General features: G+C 40.2%; 1 protein-coding gene across 4 annotated transcripts in view; it reads left to right on the top strand.

Moving 5' to 3' along the window:
* VPS54 (VPS54 subunit of GARP complex) overlaps positions 1-18744 on the top strand; it is a 46400-nt gene that overhangs the window by 13961 nt on the left and 13695 nt on the right. For all 4 annotated transcript variants that reach the window (XM_058836885.1, XM_058836884.1, XM_058836887.1 and 1 more), the window contains 11 exons: positions 242-276; positions 1576-1707; positions 4137-4522; positions 8415-8541; positions 9600-9707; positions 12003-12058; positions 13557-13653; positions 14126-14463; positions 16317-16446; positions 16883-17064; positions 17778-17890. In XM_058836885.1, coding sequence (XP_058692868.1) covers positions 242-276; positions 1576-1707; positions 4137-4522; positions 8415-8541; positions 9600-9707; positions 12003-12058; positions 13557-13653; positions 14126-14463; positions 16317-16446; positions 16883-17064; positions 17778-17890 — 1704 coding nt within the window. The remainder of the gene's footprint in view (positions 1-241; positions 277-1575; positions 1708-4136; positions 4523-8414; positions 8542-9599; positions 9708-12002; positions 12059-13556; positions 13654-14125; positions 14464-16316; positions 16447-16882; positions 17065-17777; positions 17891-18744) is intronic.

Below are 18744 nucleotides of genomic sequence, written 5' to 3'. Positions count from 1 at the left end.
AATATATATCCAGAAAATCCCCAAAGTACCCAGCCCTTCTGGTCAGCCTGCTCCAATGCTTGATTGTCCTCATGTCATCAAGGTTCTCCTCGTGTTCAGTCAGAAAGTTTCATTTCAGTTTGTAAGCCTGTTCCCCCTCTGTGAATTGTCTTGAAAACTTCCTCATGGGATTCACTTGTTCAAGGGAATAGTTTCCCATTGTTTGCTCATGAATGACTACCTGTGTTTTGTTTAATTTTAGATAAATCCAGGACAGATCTGGAGCAAGTACCTAAGGTATGGCTTCTGTGCACTCTGAGCTGTTGTAAGGCTTTCTCACACAAAGTGTTGGATATATGCATGTTCTCTGTTCTTTGTAGAAATTTTGTCCTCGCTGATGACTTGGGTCGATTCTCAAGAAGATCTGTAGTGCTCAGAATTTAAAGACTGAGGATGATTTGCTTTGTCTTTTTGTTTTTTTCTTCTTGTTTCCATGGTGTCAGTTTTTCTCTTAAAATACAACACAAATACCATGATTTTTTAATCTTTAAATAAATTAAGTTTAGACCTTAGAGCTGAGCAGAGTCAGCCAGTCTAGGAGGAAAGGAAAACTGAAGAGTTTGAGAAAAGCTTAAATAATGCCTGGTGTACAACTCAGCATTAGGTTTGACTGCTTGAATCTTTGATCAAGGATATAAGCATGGAGCATACATGATGTGGGTTTTTGTGTCAGGTTGACAAAAGACACAGCTCCAGATTCCCTTTTAGTCTGAATAATTTTTTTATAGGTACAGTAAGAAGTCAGAGTATTAATATGGGTCAGCATCTCTGTGCCAGTTGTATAGGCTGCGACTTGAGTAGCTGTCACTGCAGTGTTTAAGGTGCAGGAAACAAGAATGCTTGAGTGTTGTGTGATGCTGCAGTCTGTGTTGAACCTTTTAAAATTACACTTCATAAATAAAAGGAAGAGGCTTCTACTGCCTCCTGTAAGCTCAAGGTATTCTCAAGTATAAATAATGTTATCAGAGAGAATTTTAGATTAATAGTTCTCCAGGAGGTGTGATTAATGTTACATGCTACTTACTGACTCTTCCTGTGCTAAGCATGCTTGCTACATCCTGGCTAAAGGGTGTCAGCTTGAGGCTCTGCTCCCTCCCAGGGAACACTTGTTGCACCCTGACAGCTGGCTGGATCATCAGCCTCGTAGGAGCCGTGGCCCCAGGAATGAGCAGATCTGCAGCAGGATGCCCTTGTTAGTGAAGAAGCTTTGCTCAGATCCTTGAGCGGTCCCACCTGCACTTCAAAGCTGCCTACATTTGCACACTCAAGGTGTTTAGATCATCTCCGGTGGTTGAATAAATACGTAATTTTGGAGTTTTGACTTTCAGGAAGACTTTGTGAGATCACACTAACTTTTAAAGTACATTGGTTGTAAGGTCTGAAATGAATCTGTTTGCCTGGATAAATTAAAGTCTGAATTCTGAAATCAACAAATGAGGTCTCTGTTAGCTTAAAGAGACAGGAGATATGTTTAACTGGGGCAAAAAATATAGGGGTGAGTGAGGCACATTTATTTCTTTTGTTTTTCTGTTTCAGATTTTTATGAAACCAGATTTTGCCTTGGAAGATTCCTTAACATTTAATGCCGTTTTACCATGGTCTCATTTTAGTACCGCTGGTGGAAAAGGAAATCGTGATGCAGCTTCCTCCAAGTTACTTCAAGAAAAGGTACAACTTTGACAAAAGTTGTGGTTATCCATCAGTGCTGGTGGATACTGCAAAGGACCTCCATGGCTCCTGCTGTGTAGTGTTTCTTGAGACATCATTGTGGGCTTTGCTGTCTCATTTTACATCAGGCTGCAGATTGTTAGTCAATCATGCAGGAAGCATCCTACTGAAAAAGAACTTTTATCCCTTCTCAGTAAATCTATCAAATCTGTAAAAAAAGAATTTGTATATGATGTGACAGCTGGCTCTTCACAGCAGCTGTATCTTACTGAAACAGCTATATATTGAGAACTTCAGGGGTGTGGAGTAGTTTTCTTAGGGAGGAAGAGCAGTTCTGTGAGAAGGGAAAGCTGGATTGCACAGGTTGTACACTGTGTAAGGCTGTTATATTCAAACATCTCAGGAAAATTTCAGATTCAATGCGCTGTGATTTCTGTACTAAAAGCAATACTAAATCTTATGCTGGCTGTGCTTTAGGAGATCCCTCCTACTTTTGTTGCTGTCTGCAGTGACCTGTTTTTGCATTTCACAAAGGAGAACATGAAAGCAGAGCTGTTTCTTTCATATTGGAAACAGAAGGCTCTTCTTAGTAATTTTTATCTTTTTTTGCTTGTTATGTAGTCATACTATAGAAAATCTCGTAAGTCATCTCTACAGTACAAATACCCATGAAATGCTTTTAGAAAATCTGAGTAATTTCGAAGTCTGTGAGGCACATTAGGAAAAAAATAACATGAGATTGTCTGGAAGGTGTTTCCAAATTTCTGGGAATTAGTCTTCCTGCTCTCCTGCCAGCTCAGGAAGAGACAGGCTCTGCTGGAGGGAACTCAAAGGTTCATTAGGTTGTCCTCAACACCTAAAGTTGGAGGAAGGCTTCTTTGGAGTTTTCTGGGGCAGTTGCTGTCTGAAGATGAAAAGCAATGTCTGGCATATGCTGTGAACTTCCCAAAATGTGCCTGGCAGCAGCAGGATGGACACTCAGAAGGTGCCACTGATGCAGAGGAGTGAAAACACTGCTTCATATGACTGAAATTAGCCCGAACGTTTTTTTCTTTTTTACTTTTTAAAGTCTCTGAACTGCACGAGGTTTACACTTATCATATGTAAATACACACCCTGCTGCCATAATTGTCCCTAGCTCCAGGCACCATTTTCCAACAGGATTTTGAAAACCTTGCCCTAAGCAGATCTGCTTACAGCCTTTTGGACTGCTGTTGATCTACTTCAAAAATTTCCTCATGATGTTTTCTTCTTCATCTCCTCCCACGTGTTGCCCTACATTGGGACTGTAAGCTCTCTGAGGCAGGTGCTGTTTTCTCTGTTTATTCTACCTTGTTTAGCATAGTGAAGGGACCTGGGGCATCTGGTTGGTACAATCACATAAATAATTATTTGTAATAGCCCTTTCTCTGATCCCTGTGTCAGAGTCTGTCTTGGCTTTCCCTGTGGCTAGGTGTGTCACAGCTGGTTGGTGGAGGAGGCTTCTGATTAAATTAGATGGGGAAAAAAAAAAAAAGGTGAGTTTGCATATTGTATAAATCCCTAGTGTATCCATAGGAAGCAGTATAAAAATAACTCCAAGAAGGAAACATTCTCAGCTGATTTCCTTTCCCTCTCTGGTTGGCCTTTTGGAATTCAGCAGGAGGTTTGAATTCTCGGCACCTCTGAGAAACCAGGTCATCTGAGTATTAACATTCAGATGAGCATCCTAAAGTCTCAGTCCTTTGAGTTTGCATATTCAGCATAAGCCAGAACACAGAGCTTTTACAATCAAAAAATCAGGCCAACACAGTGGTCTGGTAACTGTTGGACACAGAGAATTTGAATTTCAGGTTCTGAACATATAGGTGTACTTTGTCTCTGGGAATCCAACAGTGCCAGCACACAGGAAATAGGCTTAGTACTAATTCCAGCTGGCTGGCAAAAGTACAACTGCAGCCAGAGATACCCTGGAGATTTTTCTACAAAGAAGGTACTACAGCTTTTTAAATAAGCAGAGCCATCCATACCAGTGGTGTGTCCTCAGATATAGTGGCTGCATCTTTAGCAGTTTCAGTGACCCAAATTTCATAGCATATCTGCGTGTATATACTGTTGCTTCCAAGCCAGTATCCAGAGCTGTCTCCTGGTTATTGTCCATATTCTATGGCCAGTGTGCAACCATGTGGTACAAAACTTTGGATATTTTAAATCTATTTGCTTTTCTTTCTTTTTATTTTCAAGCAGGAAAGGCATCAAATCAGCCTTTCCACAGTGATTTTAAGTTAATTTAAAAAGAAGTTATTACAACGACAAAGGGATTTGACTTCTATTAGCAAAATTTCCTCATGATACAATGAGACAAGTACTCTGAAAATGTATTTATATGGTGATAAAGCTTCCAGGCCATAACAATAATGTTGGTTTTTCCTCTTCCTTCCTCTTCCCAGCTGAGCCATTATCTGGACATTGTGGAAGTCAATATTGCTCATCAGATTTCTCTCCGCTCAGAAGCATTTTTTCATGCAATGACCTCTCAGCATGAGTTGCAGGACTACCTCAGGAAAACCTCCCAGGCTGTAAAATTGCTTAGAGAGAAAATCTCTAAAATTGATAAAGTAATGTGTGAAGGATCGCTTCGAGTTTTAAGACTGTCACTCACCAGAAATAACTGTATAAAAGCATATAATAAACTGAAGTTAATGGCTACTGTACACCAAACACAGCCCACAGTACAGTTGCTGCTCTCCACTTCCGAGTATGTTGGAGCTTTGGACTTAATAGCAACAACACAAGAGGTGTTACAGCAAGAACTTCAAGGTATTCACAGTTTCCGGTAGGTAACCATGTAGGAAATACATGAAATGCAAGCAGAGCTGGAATGTGTTGAGCACATTATGTTGGCTGAAGGGATTTGTTCTACCTTTGTTCATTCATTCATTCTTAGAGGACTTAATACAGAAGGTATAAAATATAAGTGTGGCATAAGCAGTGTGACTAATGCCTTTGCCAGAGATGGTTTGGGGTTTTTTTGGAGCAGGATGAACTTTTGACGTATAAATGCTCTGTTCTGGTTTACAGATGTTTTAGGGGTGCAGAGATGAGAGCAAAGCTGTGGCTGGACTTTCATCTTGCATGGCTTCTAGCTGAGAGGTGTTTTCCACTTGGGGGTCTGCAATCCTCTGCAGGCAGCACCCAGGCATGGGTTCTTGGGCCCATGTGACTGACCTGGGCTGGAGTTGTTAAAGGAACATGCAGGAGTATTAATACAATAGAATCCTTATAGCTGATGTAGAAGAAGCTATCATAAGATACAGACAGTTTAAAAGTGGTGCATGCAAAGCTGCCAGTGTGGCATGATGCAGAAGCAGTGTGTGGTTAAATCAGATGCAAGGCTTGCATCAGCCAGCTGAGGAGCTGTGTGCTAAGTTTTCTAAGTCGGTGCTGGGTGAGGGCTGGTTTGTTTAGAAGTTATATGGTTCCTGCAGCCCAGTGGCCCACAGCTTGCATAATGGAAGCATGGTTGCTGCTCAGTAACTGCAGCATGAATGTTCAGAACTTTATGTAGCTATTGTTGTTGTCCATCTCTTCTGTTGAGTTCCTAACACCCTTTCTAGCTAGTCTGGAAACACACTCAAATTTTATGTAGAAAAGATCTCAGGAAAAAAGTACTAGAAAAAGTATTAAAAATGGAAAAAAAATTAAAAGAGCCAATAAATTATTGGGATAAAGTTGTTGTGTTTTTGTTAAAAAACCTAGAAACAGATCATCTAAAAAGTGTAACGTGTTTCTCTTCAGAGACTTCAGTGCAGTTTGTCCTCTTTAGTGTTCCTGCTGTCAACCACTTGATTCTGGTGCACCACCCTTGACTGAGTCACCTGTGTATTGACCTTGGTGACAAGTCAGTGCTGTTCTGCAGCCCTGTGACAGCATCACTCAGAATCAGCTGTGTTTTGGAGCTGGGTAACATATGTGCTCTGTCACCAGAGAGTGCTATTCTCCTGTCCTTATGTTTGATTGACGTGATGTCCCAAGAATGTGCCATTGTTTCAAAGTTACCCTCAGGTGTGGAACATATTTGCAGGTAGATAATCATCTTGTCTGTAAAGAGTAATTTCTATGAGTAAAGCTTAGCTGGTTGATTTGGTAGTTACAGACAGTGATGTGAGTGGGAACTGTCCTCTCTGCTTTGGACAGTAAAGGCTTGAGTTAAGGGCTGCCTAAGTCATGTACCCCACCAGAAATGCAAGTGCAGTTGAGAAGCCCAGCACAGTTTCCAAATCTCACAGTGGCCTGTGTATATAGCTTGTGTGAAGAAATAATGTGCAGTGGGAGGATGGAAGTCTTGATAAAACTTCTCAGTTGAATGTTGTGTTTCTAAAAATAATGAAAATTTTTAACCAATCTAAATAGCTGGTAAGCACATATTCTTCAACTTTTCCCAAGAAATACCAAAGGGATCTTCTTGCTTTATTCTGAGCGAGAATGATGCAGTTGTCAAGTAGTTGAATACCTGGTTTATTTTAACAAGAAACTTCTAAAGCAGTTACACATTTTTTAAATAATTACTATTTGTTTACTAAATATCTGATGGAAAAAACCTCCCCAACATCTTGTTTTAGTGTTGCCCTGGCAGCTTGTAGAATTTGGTGTTTTCAACTGAGTCATGTCAGAATCATTCAGTACCAAGCAGTAAGAAGACTACTCAAATCATAAATTAATTTTCCCTTGTCATACTGTATGCAGAGAAAAATGTAGTTTGTTTCTAGTTTTAGCAAAAAATTTAAAAACCATAAAGATTGTGTGAAATAACACATTGGTGTCTTTAGTCTGGGTTAATGTCACTAATGATGTATATCAGTTGTAACTGCTTGCTACTACTCTAGGATAGAATTAAAGGTTTAGAGTTCTAACCTTTTCAAGTTCACCCTTTTAATTGTACAGAAGAAAGCTAATGTGTTAACTAACTTAAAAATCTGTGAAAACACTTTCTGCATCGTTTTCACAATCCTTGTTGGGGTGATGGAGAGACAGTCATTTTATTTGTTTGTGTGGAGGAGTTCAGGTTTTTGTTTTGTTGTTTTTCTTTTTTCACAGGTATGCTGGCAAGCCACATTTGTATAGTATTTTATACAGTGAAACACAGACACATGGAAAAATAGTTCTCACTTGTGTGTTGTTACCCTGCAGTCATCATTTTACATGATAGAGTTGTCATATTCAGTATTCATTGAAGGGATCAGATGCATGAGTGGTACCTGTTAAGAGATAATTACCAAGGTGTTTTGCAGGAGTGTGAATTAAGGTTTGACTTGTTCCTGAATGTTTCAGGTTGGAGGCGTTTTTGTGGCTGCTGGGGACTAGAACCTCTTAGACAAAGTGGTGAGGGCAGGTGCTGAGTGGGAGCTGTTGTTGGATGTTTCCATAGCTGGGGTTTGAGAGGACAGGTTTTTGTGTTTCAGTGCAGTTCAGCGCAGGTACAGAAATAATGTACCAAGGAGCATCTTCACGCTTACCTCAGAAAGAGCCTTTGTGTTGTGTCTCATAGTCCTGCAGTCAATTTTGCAACTCCAGTTATAACAGTCTTTGGGATTGTTTTCCTGTTGTGTTTGTTCTGAAATGCCCATGATGCAACTGGCTTGGATTTTCTACAGGCTATTTTTGCTTAAATTAGATATTTGAAATATGTCTGCTTTGTCCATTCCAATGCCTTATTGAGCAGCAGTTTCAAAAGCAGGTACATCCCTGGTCATCTTGAAATTAAAGTAAATAAATTAATCTGCTTAACTCAGATCCAGTAAATTTCATGGACTTCAGCTCAGTGCTGGCCATGTGGATTTCTGCAAGGAGGAGGAGCCAAGAGTCATAAGCTATGACAGCAAAGGATCCAGCTACACCAGCACTGAATGAAGGCCATGTTCATCACCCCCCATTTTGTATCTAGACTTATCTAGAATATCACAGCTCCTCTTAATTCTCATTTGCAGAGTGTCTGTGTTTGTTTGTTTTTGTTCAAAGGCAGTCTGATTTTTACAGATACTTGTTCCCAGCTGTTAGTGGAAGTTGGAAAGCCTGGAGCGTTTGACATCTCTGAAGTTCTCACTTTTAAAGGGTGGTTGACATTTCTGATGTGAGAAATTCCCTTGTGGTTCTGTATGACAACAGTCTGCAAAATATGGTTTAAAATCTCCCATTCGTGGGAAAAACATTTTTCATTTAGAGTAGCATAAAAATTGGCAAGTTTAAAAACTCCTGTGTGTTCTCTGAAAGCCATCCTGTCATGTGAATTTAATCTGTGACCACATCAAAAGCTCAAATGTTTGAATTAGAAGAACTTGTGGACTGATTATCTGAGGAACTTGACAAGCAAAAGAAGTATTCCTTCTTTTTGCCACCTTTATACTGACAAGTACTGAGTATTCTTAGTTCTGGTTTACCTCATTGGGCAGAGAGGTACTTGGCACCTTCCAAAAAAAAAAAAAAAGCCCTACTTCCAAATTTTATCCTCCATCAATATTCAAGTCCATATGTTTTGGTGTAAGGTGACAGTGCCTCTGAAAAATGCATGATTTCAGCTGCTTTGAGGAGTGAAAGATTGGAGCCTCCCATTAAGCCAGCGTTGATTGCATGGAAATTTCCTGCTGGGTGGTTATTTTCTTCATCTGTGAACTAATGATTCATTTTCAGGTTGATTATTTAGCTCATATCTCAATGGCTGTTTTTCTTAGGCATCTTGGCTCACAGCTTTGTGAACTGGAAAAGCTGATAGATAAAATGATGATTGCAGAGTTTTCAACTTATGCTCGCAATGATTTAAATAGACCCCTAGAAGATGATTGCCAAATTCTAGAAGAGGTATGTCTGTTATTGAAATAAACTGTCTCATGAATATGTTTGCATCTTTAACATACTTAATTAGCACCAACTAATTCACTCAGGTCCCTAGTAGCAACACTGTAATTTTAGACTATTTATCTTCTTATCCACACTGCTCCCTGCCCATTTATTTTTGTGCTTGGTAAGATTGAATAATTCTAATTAAACTCTGAACTGAAATCCAGGCCCACTTTATTTTTTCAAAACAATCAGTTTTTTCTCTGATTAAATGTATACTGAGTTCACTTCATGAACCTAAGCCATGTAAGGCTGTGTGATGTCTTTTCCATGTAAGTGGAAAAAGAACATGGACTCTCAACAACTTGGCTGTAAAATTTCAGTTTTGCAATGAAAGCTGATATTTTCATGTTGGTCTCATTCTGTCTCCCCATGCTTTTTTGGTTTCTTATACCAAGCATATGCTTGCCCTGAATGCAAGCTCCATTCACAATATAGATATAGTTATATATTCTTCATTCCTCTGAAGATTATAAACATACAAATATTAAGCTATTGTGGTTGCTTTCTAGCCCAGAAAATGTTTTTCTGGGTTTTGCCTGTAGGGCTCTTCAGTAATTGCTAGAGCCTATGACCTGTTCAGCCTTGCTTAATCCATTTCATGAGATGTAGTGGTTGGCAGTAGCACTGCAGTGCTCCCATTTCTGCCCTGTGGTTTCTTGCCCTCTGTGCTGCAGCGTGCCAGCCTCTCACTCTTAGTGTCAGTCTTGCTCAGGATCAGGAAACTCACTCATGGTTAGAAATATCCACAGGTTTAAGAACTTGTGAATGAGCCCAGTTGAGGAATTGGCAGGAAAGGGGGTGGAAGAAAGAGGCTCAGCTGGTATTGCCACAGGGAACTTTTTTTGTATAGGCAAAGCTTGGCATTAGTCTGGAGGAATTGGATTGACTTAAATGCTGTTCACTGTGTGCTTGATATATGAACTTCCTTACTGCTGTGCAATTGCTTAAAATTGTTTCTTGTCTTCACCTTGATATTTTTCATGTGTGTTTTTTTTAATTTTCTTTTTTCTTGATAGGAGAGACTTGTATCTCTAGTGTTTGGACTTCTAAAACAAAGGAAGCTGAATTTTTATGAAATATATGGAGATGAAATGATTAATACTGCAAAGAATATAATTAAACAGGTAAGACAAACATTTCTAATGTATCTGATGAACTTTCCTCTACCCCTTGCATATATTATTTTAGTCATTAAGAACAGCTCTGATGAAATTTTTTGGTGTCTGATGGTCTCTCAGAGCAGCTGAGCTTGCAGATACTTAAGGGCTCCCTGAAGCACAGAGGTGTTTGCAGAATAACTTTTGGAAGGTGTAGGTAACATAAGCTCCCTGTTTTCTTTGTAAAATTAACATTATTGTGAACTTTCCTTTCTCTTAACATGTGACTCTCCAAAATAGTAGAGTTGTGTCATAACACTACATTTCATTAAAAACCCACAACAAAACATACACTTCAAAACCACACCAAAAACCTCTCCCTCCCAACACATTGTAAAGCGAAGCCCTCAAGTTCTTGGTGTAAACACCTAAAGGAGAATCAAAGAACTTGCCAGTTTAAACAAATGAATTCTCTGCAAATGGCACAGAAAATATTTCTTGCCTTAATGTTTAAGACAGACCTAGCACAGGCACATGATAAAATGTTGGAAAATATCCTTGGCTTTCTCTGAGATCGCAAGGTGAAGTAATGGAGAAGGTAGAAGTGCTTACCTTTAAAAAAAGATGAAATTAAGCCCCAAATCCTTTTTTACATTGGTGTGGTGGTTTGCCATTTAGGGCAGGGTATCTTTCAAGCCAAAAAACCTTATTGATAAAACCAGCTGAAACCAGTAATTGAATAAAATTCAGATTACTTCTTTGGGGGAAATACATTGGCTAATTTTGATAGTGACATGATGACTTTTGTTTGCAAAAAGATCTTAGGCTGAACTTAGGGTTTGTGCTTGGTACTTTCAGTTTTACTCACCTTGTTTGTCCCCATATTGTGTAAGTTTTTTTTTTCCTCTAGAGATAGGTGATTATTTAAGGAGTTATGCTCTGATATGCTATGAGCTCCCTCTGATTTGTTTCTCAAAGGCTGGGAAATAGGTGCTGAGTTGGGCATTTCCTGTCCTCATAGAATAGTCTACAGTTCACAGCTGGATTGTGAACTGGGTTGGGAACCCAGTTTTTAAAAGTTTGGATTTTTTTTTTAATACTGTTTGGAGGTTTTTGTTTTAAGCCCAGACTTGGCTGTTGCAGTCCCTTTCACATTTCAGCCCCATGGTTCTGTTGATCTGGTTGTACAAGGTGGAAAGGTCCGCATTGCTAGTAAATAATAATAAAAAAAAAAAGGAATTAATAACAGCAGGATAAAGCTGTTCACCTGCCTGGCAGTCTCCACTGGCTTTTCACTTGCCTGTATCAGCAGTCATAAGGAGACTTTTATTCCCTTCAGATTCTTTATTTGATCATAGAATAGACAGGTAGTGCTTCTATTTTTCTGCTCATTCTCAGTCTCAAAATGCTTTTCCCATTCTGCTGGGAAAATGTAGGTTGGATTTTTCAGCTTTCCCCTTTGCTTAATAATAGGCAATGTTTAATCAAATTTGAGTGTAAATTTCTTTCCACTAAAGAAAATAGGCAGGATTTGAGTATTCTTGTGTGGTTTGTGCAGTGCTTTTGTATGGTGGCCCATTGTCTCAACTCTTAGGGGTACTTTTCCTTAATAAAGGAAACTGTTTTCTTGCCACACCTCAAATGTGCTTCCTCTTCAAATGCGTTGCTGGGCTGTTTTGGTCTGTGAATTTTAGTAGGTTTTTGTTGCCAGGCAAGTGTAAGAGCAGAAGTTTGTAAGTACTGAGCACACTGCATAGTTTAAGAACAAGGTTCTGTTCTTCAGAAGCTTCTGTACTGACCACCATTATTCAGAACACAAGTAAAACCCATGTAGCTTGAGATGGAAGCCCTCAGTCACCACTGGGATTGTACAGACTTGCTTAAAGGCAGGATGAGTTCACACTCTACTACTCATTTGTTCAGTTTATTGACTGGCATTTGGGAGAAAAGCCCTTTTTCAGTCTGAGTGGAGTTGATTGGTACCTTGGGCTTACAAGTAATGGGAAAAGAGATCAGTGAAATGGCTGTAAAACTGTAGATGTGTTTGGAATGAAAATTGATTGTACTGGAGACCTGAAGAAGCTGGCCAGTTTTGTATGCACCAGCTACTTTGGGGGGTTTCTTTTTTTTGTTTTGTTTTGGTTTTTGTTTGTTTTTTTTTTAGAGAAACAAGTTGTTAAGTGATACAAGTATGTCTTTTCTTATTTTACTTTTCCTTATTTAACTTGAGGGTTAATGTATTTGTTATGAAACTCAGCAGTGGTTAGAAAGAAGCTAAGATCTTCTTTTGTTTTGTTTTTTTTTTCCCCTAAAATTTGACAGTGTGTGGTTAATACGGTATCGCAGATAGAAGAAATAGATACAGAAGTGGTTGTTAAGTAAGTATGCAGCCAGATTTTTTTTGTTTGGTTTTTTTTTTTTTGTGGTGGTGGGTGGGGATAGTATGTTTTTTAGCATAGATAAATTTACTGTTCTAATTTTTGCTTAAATTTCCCTATAATTAGGATTGTGCTTCTCTTGCATCTTAAGACTGCTTTTGTCCCCCTCTGGGAGTGTTTGACTTCTCATTCAGATTCTAATGTTACCTTAAATTTGCCTTTGAAATAAACACTAAAATTCTGTGAATCTCACTACATGAAGCATATATCTCTTGAATATATCTCCACTTGAAAGCATTCCCTGTTGCCATAATCTAGGACTTAGTATTAAAACATGTCGTTTAGTTTAAGTTCCTCCCCCATAATCAAGAACAGGAGCTATCCAGAGAGGAGACCAGACAACTTTAACTCTGGGAAGGGTCCATCAGGAACCTCACCAAGCCCAGCAAAGGCAAATGCCAGAGCAGAGATGAAGATGGAGCCAGGCTCCTCTCAGAGTTTGCACAAAGGGAAGTGGGCACAATGTGGAAGATGAAAAATGCCAGTTGAATTGTAGGGAGATTCTGTTCCCCATGAGGCTGGTCAAACACTGGAACACAAACCCAGAGAAGCTGTGGAATCTCTGTTCTGGGATATGGTCAGTCTTTGACTGACCCAGAGCTCAGGGTCCAGAGCAACCCAGCGTAGTTGGACCTGCCTTGAGCGGGGCTTGGCCAAGGCAGATCCAGAGGCACCAGCTCCAGGGGCCCCTGCCAGCTTCTGGTTTTTCTATGGCTTTATGATTCACTTGATTCAGCAAAGTGTTACCCCAAGATAATAAAAATAGTCCAGCTGATAAAGCAGAGTTGCAAAACCTGCATGGATTTCATACCCAGATTGGGAAATGACTGGGCACAGGGTCATATTTACACACTGGATATTTGGTCACTTTTCTCCAGTGTTTAGTCTTCTGTTCTTGGGTCCTAACTATGTATTACAAGGTTTAATTTTTGTTCTGTCAGTGATTTTTCTGCCCTTTTGCCACAAACAGCTGACTGGTGGAGTGGTCTCATTGCAATGCCTTGCAAATTGAGCCTTTGAATGGGCTTAATAACACAGCTTTTTAACACTTGAAAAGTATTTTCATGTCATTTTTTTTGTAATTTTTTTTTCCTCTCACCTGGTTTGTGAAAGTGTTATTAACCCCCTCCCTTGTTGGTAACACATACCTATACCAGGGAAGAGAACATTATGCCCAGGAAAGAACTGAAGGGTAAATGTGAACCTTTTATTTTCTTATAGTATGATCTAATTCTATACCCCTCCTTCCCCACTTCACTTACATTATGTTGATCATGACTGTTGTTTAGGTGGTGCCTGTTGCTTGCCAGGTAAAAGTATACACAGTTTTCCTTATATTTGCAATTCCATTTAAAGCATGTTTTCTTTCCCTTTATGTGCCAGTAGGCATCATGGCCAGCAAACAACTGCTGTTTGCTGAATACTGCTCTTTTTTTAGGCTTGCAGACCAGATGAGGATGATGAATTTTCCTCAGTGGTTTGATTTACTGAAGAATATTTTTTCTAAATTCACCATCTTCCTCAAGAGAGTAAAGGTAAGACATTCATTTACAAAGAACTTCATATAGTTCAGGCATGAAAGGGAATGAAGTTGCTTTTCCATTTGAAGTCTTAAGATGTTGGTTTTGCTTGTAGAGTTCAAACTTCTGATTGAAAGGAGATGTGAATATCGGCATCCAGAGCAAAAAGATTAGTGCTAACAAAGAGAGCAGTGACAAAGAGATAATACTTCTTTTGCTCGATTACTTCTAAGTTGCTAGGGATTAGGACAGGACTTCTGTACGTGTTAGATTGCTTCAAATGAGATTTCTTTCACCTATCTCAGAAACATCAGATATCAGTTGCCATCAGACAAATGGGTCTGCCTCTAAATACTAATTGCACAACTGAAAGAAAAGCCAGGATTTAGTTTAATTTTGTGGGCAAAAGAAAATCTCTTTCTAGCACAAGCTTGTGGTACTGGGTTTTGGGGTGTTTTTTGGTAATAAAAGTTATATTTCATTCTAGGCAACGTTAAATACTATCCGTAGCGTGGTTTTCTTGGTTCTAGACAAGAACCAAAAAACCAGAGACCTGGAGGACACGTTACAGAAGAACTCTGCTAAGGAGAGCATGGTGGACAGCGAGGTGGCCTACCTGACCCACGAGGGGATGTTCATCAGCGATGCCTTTGGCGATGGGGAGCTCCCGGCCGGAGCAGCCGACTCGGCCTCCCAAAGGAACACGTCCCCCAACAGCGAGCCCTGCAGCAGCGACTCCGTCTCGGAGCCCGAGTGCACCACCGACTCCTCGTCCAGCAAGGAGCACACGTCCTCTTCTGTTACTCCAGGAGGAGTAGAGATGATGTGAGTGAACACCCTGCCTGTCTCCACCTGGCAGCGTGGCCGGAACAAGGGGTGAGGTATAGGCGGTTGTTTCTGGTCACACAGTACAAAAATGACTTTGGAGGAGTGTGCTTTTTAGGTAGGTGAAGTGTAGTAGCTCTCCCCCTAGAGACTGCCATCAGAGTGCACTGTTATATTTGCCCTTTTTTTCACCTACATGTGAATTGGTACAGGGACTGATTTATATCACTTCTTCCAGAAAAGAGCCCCTTCTCTATTAGTTTTTCTGGGGAGACCGCTTGTGTAGAGAGCAGGAGAGATGTGAGTTCCTTGAAAACAGATTGTTTGTCATACCTTTAGCAGGCAGAAGCGTTTCTGTTCCCTGTCCAATTCCCTATGGTTAAAACCCTATGGGGTTTTTGTTTGTTTGTTTATTTTTTTAAGATGGCTTCATGGAATACACCTTGATAAATTCTAGGAAAATAATCTTCTGTTAGTCATCAACTGATTTCACTTGCATAAATAAATCCCTCTCAGTGCTTTGGTTACATAGGCAGTGCTGCCCTGTGGTGCTCCAGTCTCCTGAATTCCAATCTTCTGGCATCCTTTTATGTACCCCTTACTTGTGGCTGCAAGTAAGAGATATCTTTTGGAAAGAACCAGGCATAATGTGTGTGGGACTCGGGCATGAACCACTTCAAAAGCCAGCATGTCTGGATATAGAGTTGTATGAAGCAAAACTGAAATACCACTTGTTACCCTGCTGAGAGATGGAAGACAGCAAGCGGCCTGCTCTTGCTGCTTGGTCCTTGAGTATCTGTACTTATGTGTTGAAGCAGCTGTTAGTTTTGATAGAGACCTTCCCCACCAAATGACAATGCTGGCTGAAGGAGATGGATTTAAAATAAATATGCTGTGCGTAAAACACAGGCCTTTGTATGTCTGAACATCTGTCGTGTGCTGGAGGAGAAATGAAATGTGAAGAGGAGTCCAGGGTTACATGGAAGAGCAGGGAATGGGAAGAGGGTTGGATCCAAACTAGTCAGGAGCACTTTGCCAAGCTGGCTAAAAATACACCATCCAGCTAGAGCTTCTGAGGAGTAAAGTTGGTTTCTGAGGCTGGTTGCATAACTTTGTTCTAAAATCAGCTTACTTCATCACTCTTCTGGTTTTGTTTGCACCTTTGCTCTGTGTTTGGAGCAGGCTAATAAAAATACACAGAACAATGTTGTAGTGTCACAGGTTCTCTTCTGTCGTGCTGTCAGTCCTTGGGCTGGCCCAGAAAATTGTGATCTTCACTAATGGCATGAACCATGAACGGCAAAGCTAAGTGCTGGCCTCATAACACTAGACAAGTCATACAAGGTTTTTTAAAAAGCACTACCTTAAGATCCTGAAGTCTAAAAAGATAATAGAATGACAGCCTGTAGATTAACGCTGTGGGGAGTGCAGAGTATCTCTTTCAGGCCTTAGACTTGCACTGGAAGTTTATCTGTCTTATGCTGACATTGTGGTTTATCTCTCATATTCTTGTGAGGCTCAAGTCTCACAGGAGTTGGGTAAATTTTAACTCAGTAAATTGTTAATTACATTTATTGTATCAGAAATGGCTATATCATGTTTACTCTTAGGCCATTAATAGCAATTACAATGCAGAATCAAAAAAAAATAAAAGGATGTGCTGTTACACGTTTCCCTGCTACAAGGGGCTGACAGGACCTTGACAGCAGCTTAGAAGATCCCATCTGTATAAATTGACTTTGGTGATGAACTGACTGCATTTGACAGTTGCTGCAAGGCTCTTTCCTCCTGTGTGCAAAGATATGGTTTGCTCCATAAACTGATGCTCAGCCAACTGGTTTTGTCATTTGTAGGATCAGCGACGACATGAAACTGACTGACCTGGAGCTGGTCAGGCTGGCAAACAATATCCAAGAATTACTTTATAACGCCTCTGATATCTGCCACGATCGTTCAGTCAAGTTCCTCATGGCAAGAGCAAAGGTGAGGGGCTTGGGTCAGACTGCTGGTGGTGCCTCATGCTTGGTGAGCATTTGCTTCCAGATTTCTGCTTTAGTAAGGGTTCTGAAATGGCATCTGTGATGGGAGTATAGGAACTGTTCCTGCTGCCACAGGCTCTGCATGGTAATGCTCAGAGGACACCAGTGTTAACATAAATCATTGCAAGGCAGTGTTGGTTTCTTCTATCTATTTATTTCTCTTTTTAATATTCGGACTTGCTGTCTTTGATGCTTCATGTAGAGAATGTATGTCTCTGACAAGGTAGCTGCTTGCTCTGCAGTCTACCCTGTCTGTCACATGTACACAATGTGCCTCTTCAAACTGTAGTAACCCTCAGACATGCTGACTAGTTATTTCTGAATGTCTCTGAATTTTTGTGGTAGTGTTATCTCCTTACAGTGGTTTTCTTTGCATGCAGGATGGCTTCCTAGAGAAGCTGAATTCCAACGAGTTTGTTACTCTTTCTCGCCTGATGGAAGGCTTTATCTTGGATACTGAGCAGATCTGTGGCAGGAAAAGCATGTCCTTGAGAGGAGCTCTTCAGAGTCAAGCCAATAGATTTGTGAATAGGTTTCACGAGGAGAGGAAGACAAAACTAAGGTACCTCTGGGTAGACAATCTTTGTGTTCTTCCATGAAAAATTTTATGTATCGTATGCCAGCCGAACACAATTTTTCATTGCCTGGAACATCAGTAAGATTGTTATACTTAAAAGCAAAGGGTGGAAAAACTGTATTAAGCCCAAATTATTTCCAGTTGGTTTAGACTTCTACTGTTTTCATAACTTGCTTTCTTCAAATGAGATTGTTCTACAGTTACCTAAATAAGTACAGTAATGGCTAAAAAAAAAAAGTACACAAAAGTAACATTGAAGGACAGGATTGCTCTGCTTTACGGGTTTAAGAATAATTCACTTTCAGCTGTTTCCTAAAAAAAACAAACCCAAACCGCTCAGAGGAACAGCCTGGCCAGAAACATCCATCAAGTCTGATTGCTCTCATCCATCAAAAGCTGTTAAAATTCCAGTATTTATACATTACTTAATTGGCAACGATCTCATTAAGACCTTTATTGCCTGGTGTAGTTTTTGGTCCCCTGTAGCAGATTGAATGAACAAATTGTGAGACCTCTAGACCAGCACACTGTTCTGTTTTGCTGCTGACAATTGTTGGGCACTTCCTTCTCATGAAGATCACTGACATAACATTTTGGGCCAGCGTTTTTTTGTAAAAATGTTTTTCAGCCTTACAGGCAAGAGAAGTGTCAAGACAAGTTATTTCTTTCTCAGCTTCCTCTTTTGTGTTTATAACCAGCCTGCTTTTGGACAATGAGCGCTGGAAACAAGCTGAAGTTCCTGCTGAGTTCCAAGACCTCGTTGATTCAGTGTCAGATGGCAGAATTTCTCTCCCTGAAAAAAAAACAACAGGTGTGTGTCTTGCAGTCTTGCTGTGAAATGAATTTATTATCTGCAAATTCTGCTGTTGAATGTTGATGGACATATTCTGATGACATGCTGGATCTGTGTTTGTGTTTGCTCGCTGTCCTTTGAGGGGATGAGAAGAAAGTTGATAGCTGTTCTCTTTTCTTTTTCTTTGCTTTTTTTCTGTTACTGGTGTTGAGATGTCTTGTGCTGAAAGATTATCTGTTTATTTTTTGAAAACGCCCAGAAGTGTTACCACAGGGAGGGAGCTGCCTTTTTATACAAATATTCCCATTGCAGAGGCTTGCAGTCTCTGCACAAATTCAGTCTTTTTCCACAAGGTACTGCTAAGGAATTGCAAGGACTGAGTAGCATGTGCATGTGCTCAGCCCTCCTTGTATGACACAAAGCCTGCTCCTTCCCCCTTCTTCATCTGCCAGTTCAAATGAAAGGCAGCATGCCATGTGGCTGCTCATGGAAGGGAAACTTCACGTTCCTTCAATTATTTACCTTGCCACAGAAACCTCTTTTGACCTCAGAGAAGTCACTTTTTACTTCTCCTGTCCCACTTCCCCGTGTGCACAGTGGGAATGCTTAATGTCTTCTTACCTCATGGGGATATTCATCCAATATTGCAGTGATGGGGGTGGGGAAGTGACTATCCAGAAGAGGAAGAAAACAAGCAGAGAGGGGGAGAAAAATGGTAAGAGATTAGAAGGAAGAAAATACAGTGATGTCATGGTGGAGAAACCCTGACCTCCCAGAAGGAACACAGCAGATAACAGAGTGTATTAAAGCAATAATCACTCCAGTTATGGAACGTGACACCAAAATACGTTTGTCAACCATTGCTCATAAAA

The sequence above is a fragment of the Poecile atricapillus genome, chromosome 3 (assembly GCF_030490865.1).
Source record: "Poecile atricapillus isolate bPoeAtr1 chromosome 3, bPoeAtr1.hap1, whole genome shotgun sequence".
Lineage (NCBI taxonomy): Eukaryota > Metazoa > Chordata > Aves > Passeriformes > Paridae > Poecile > Poecile atricapillus.
The sequence above is the reverse complement of the archived record's forward strand: the minus strand, read 5'-3'. Positions and strand labels throughout refer to the sequence as shown.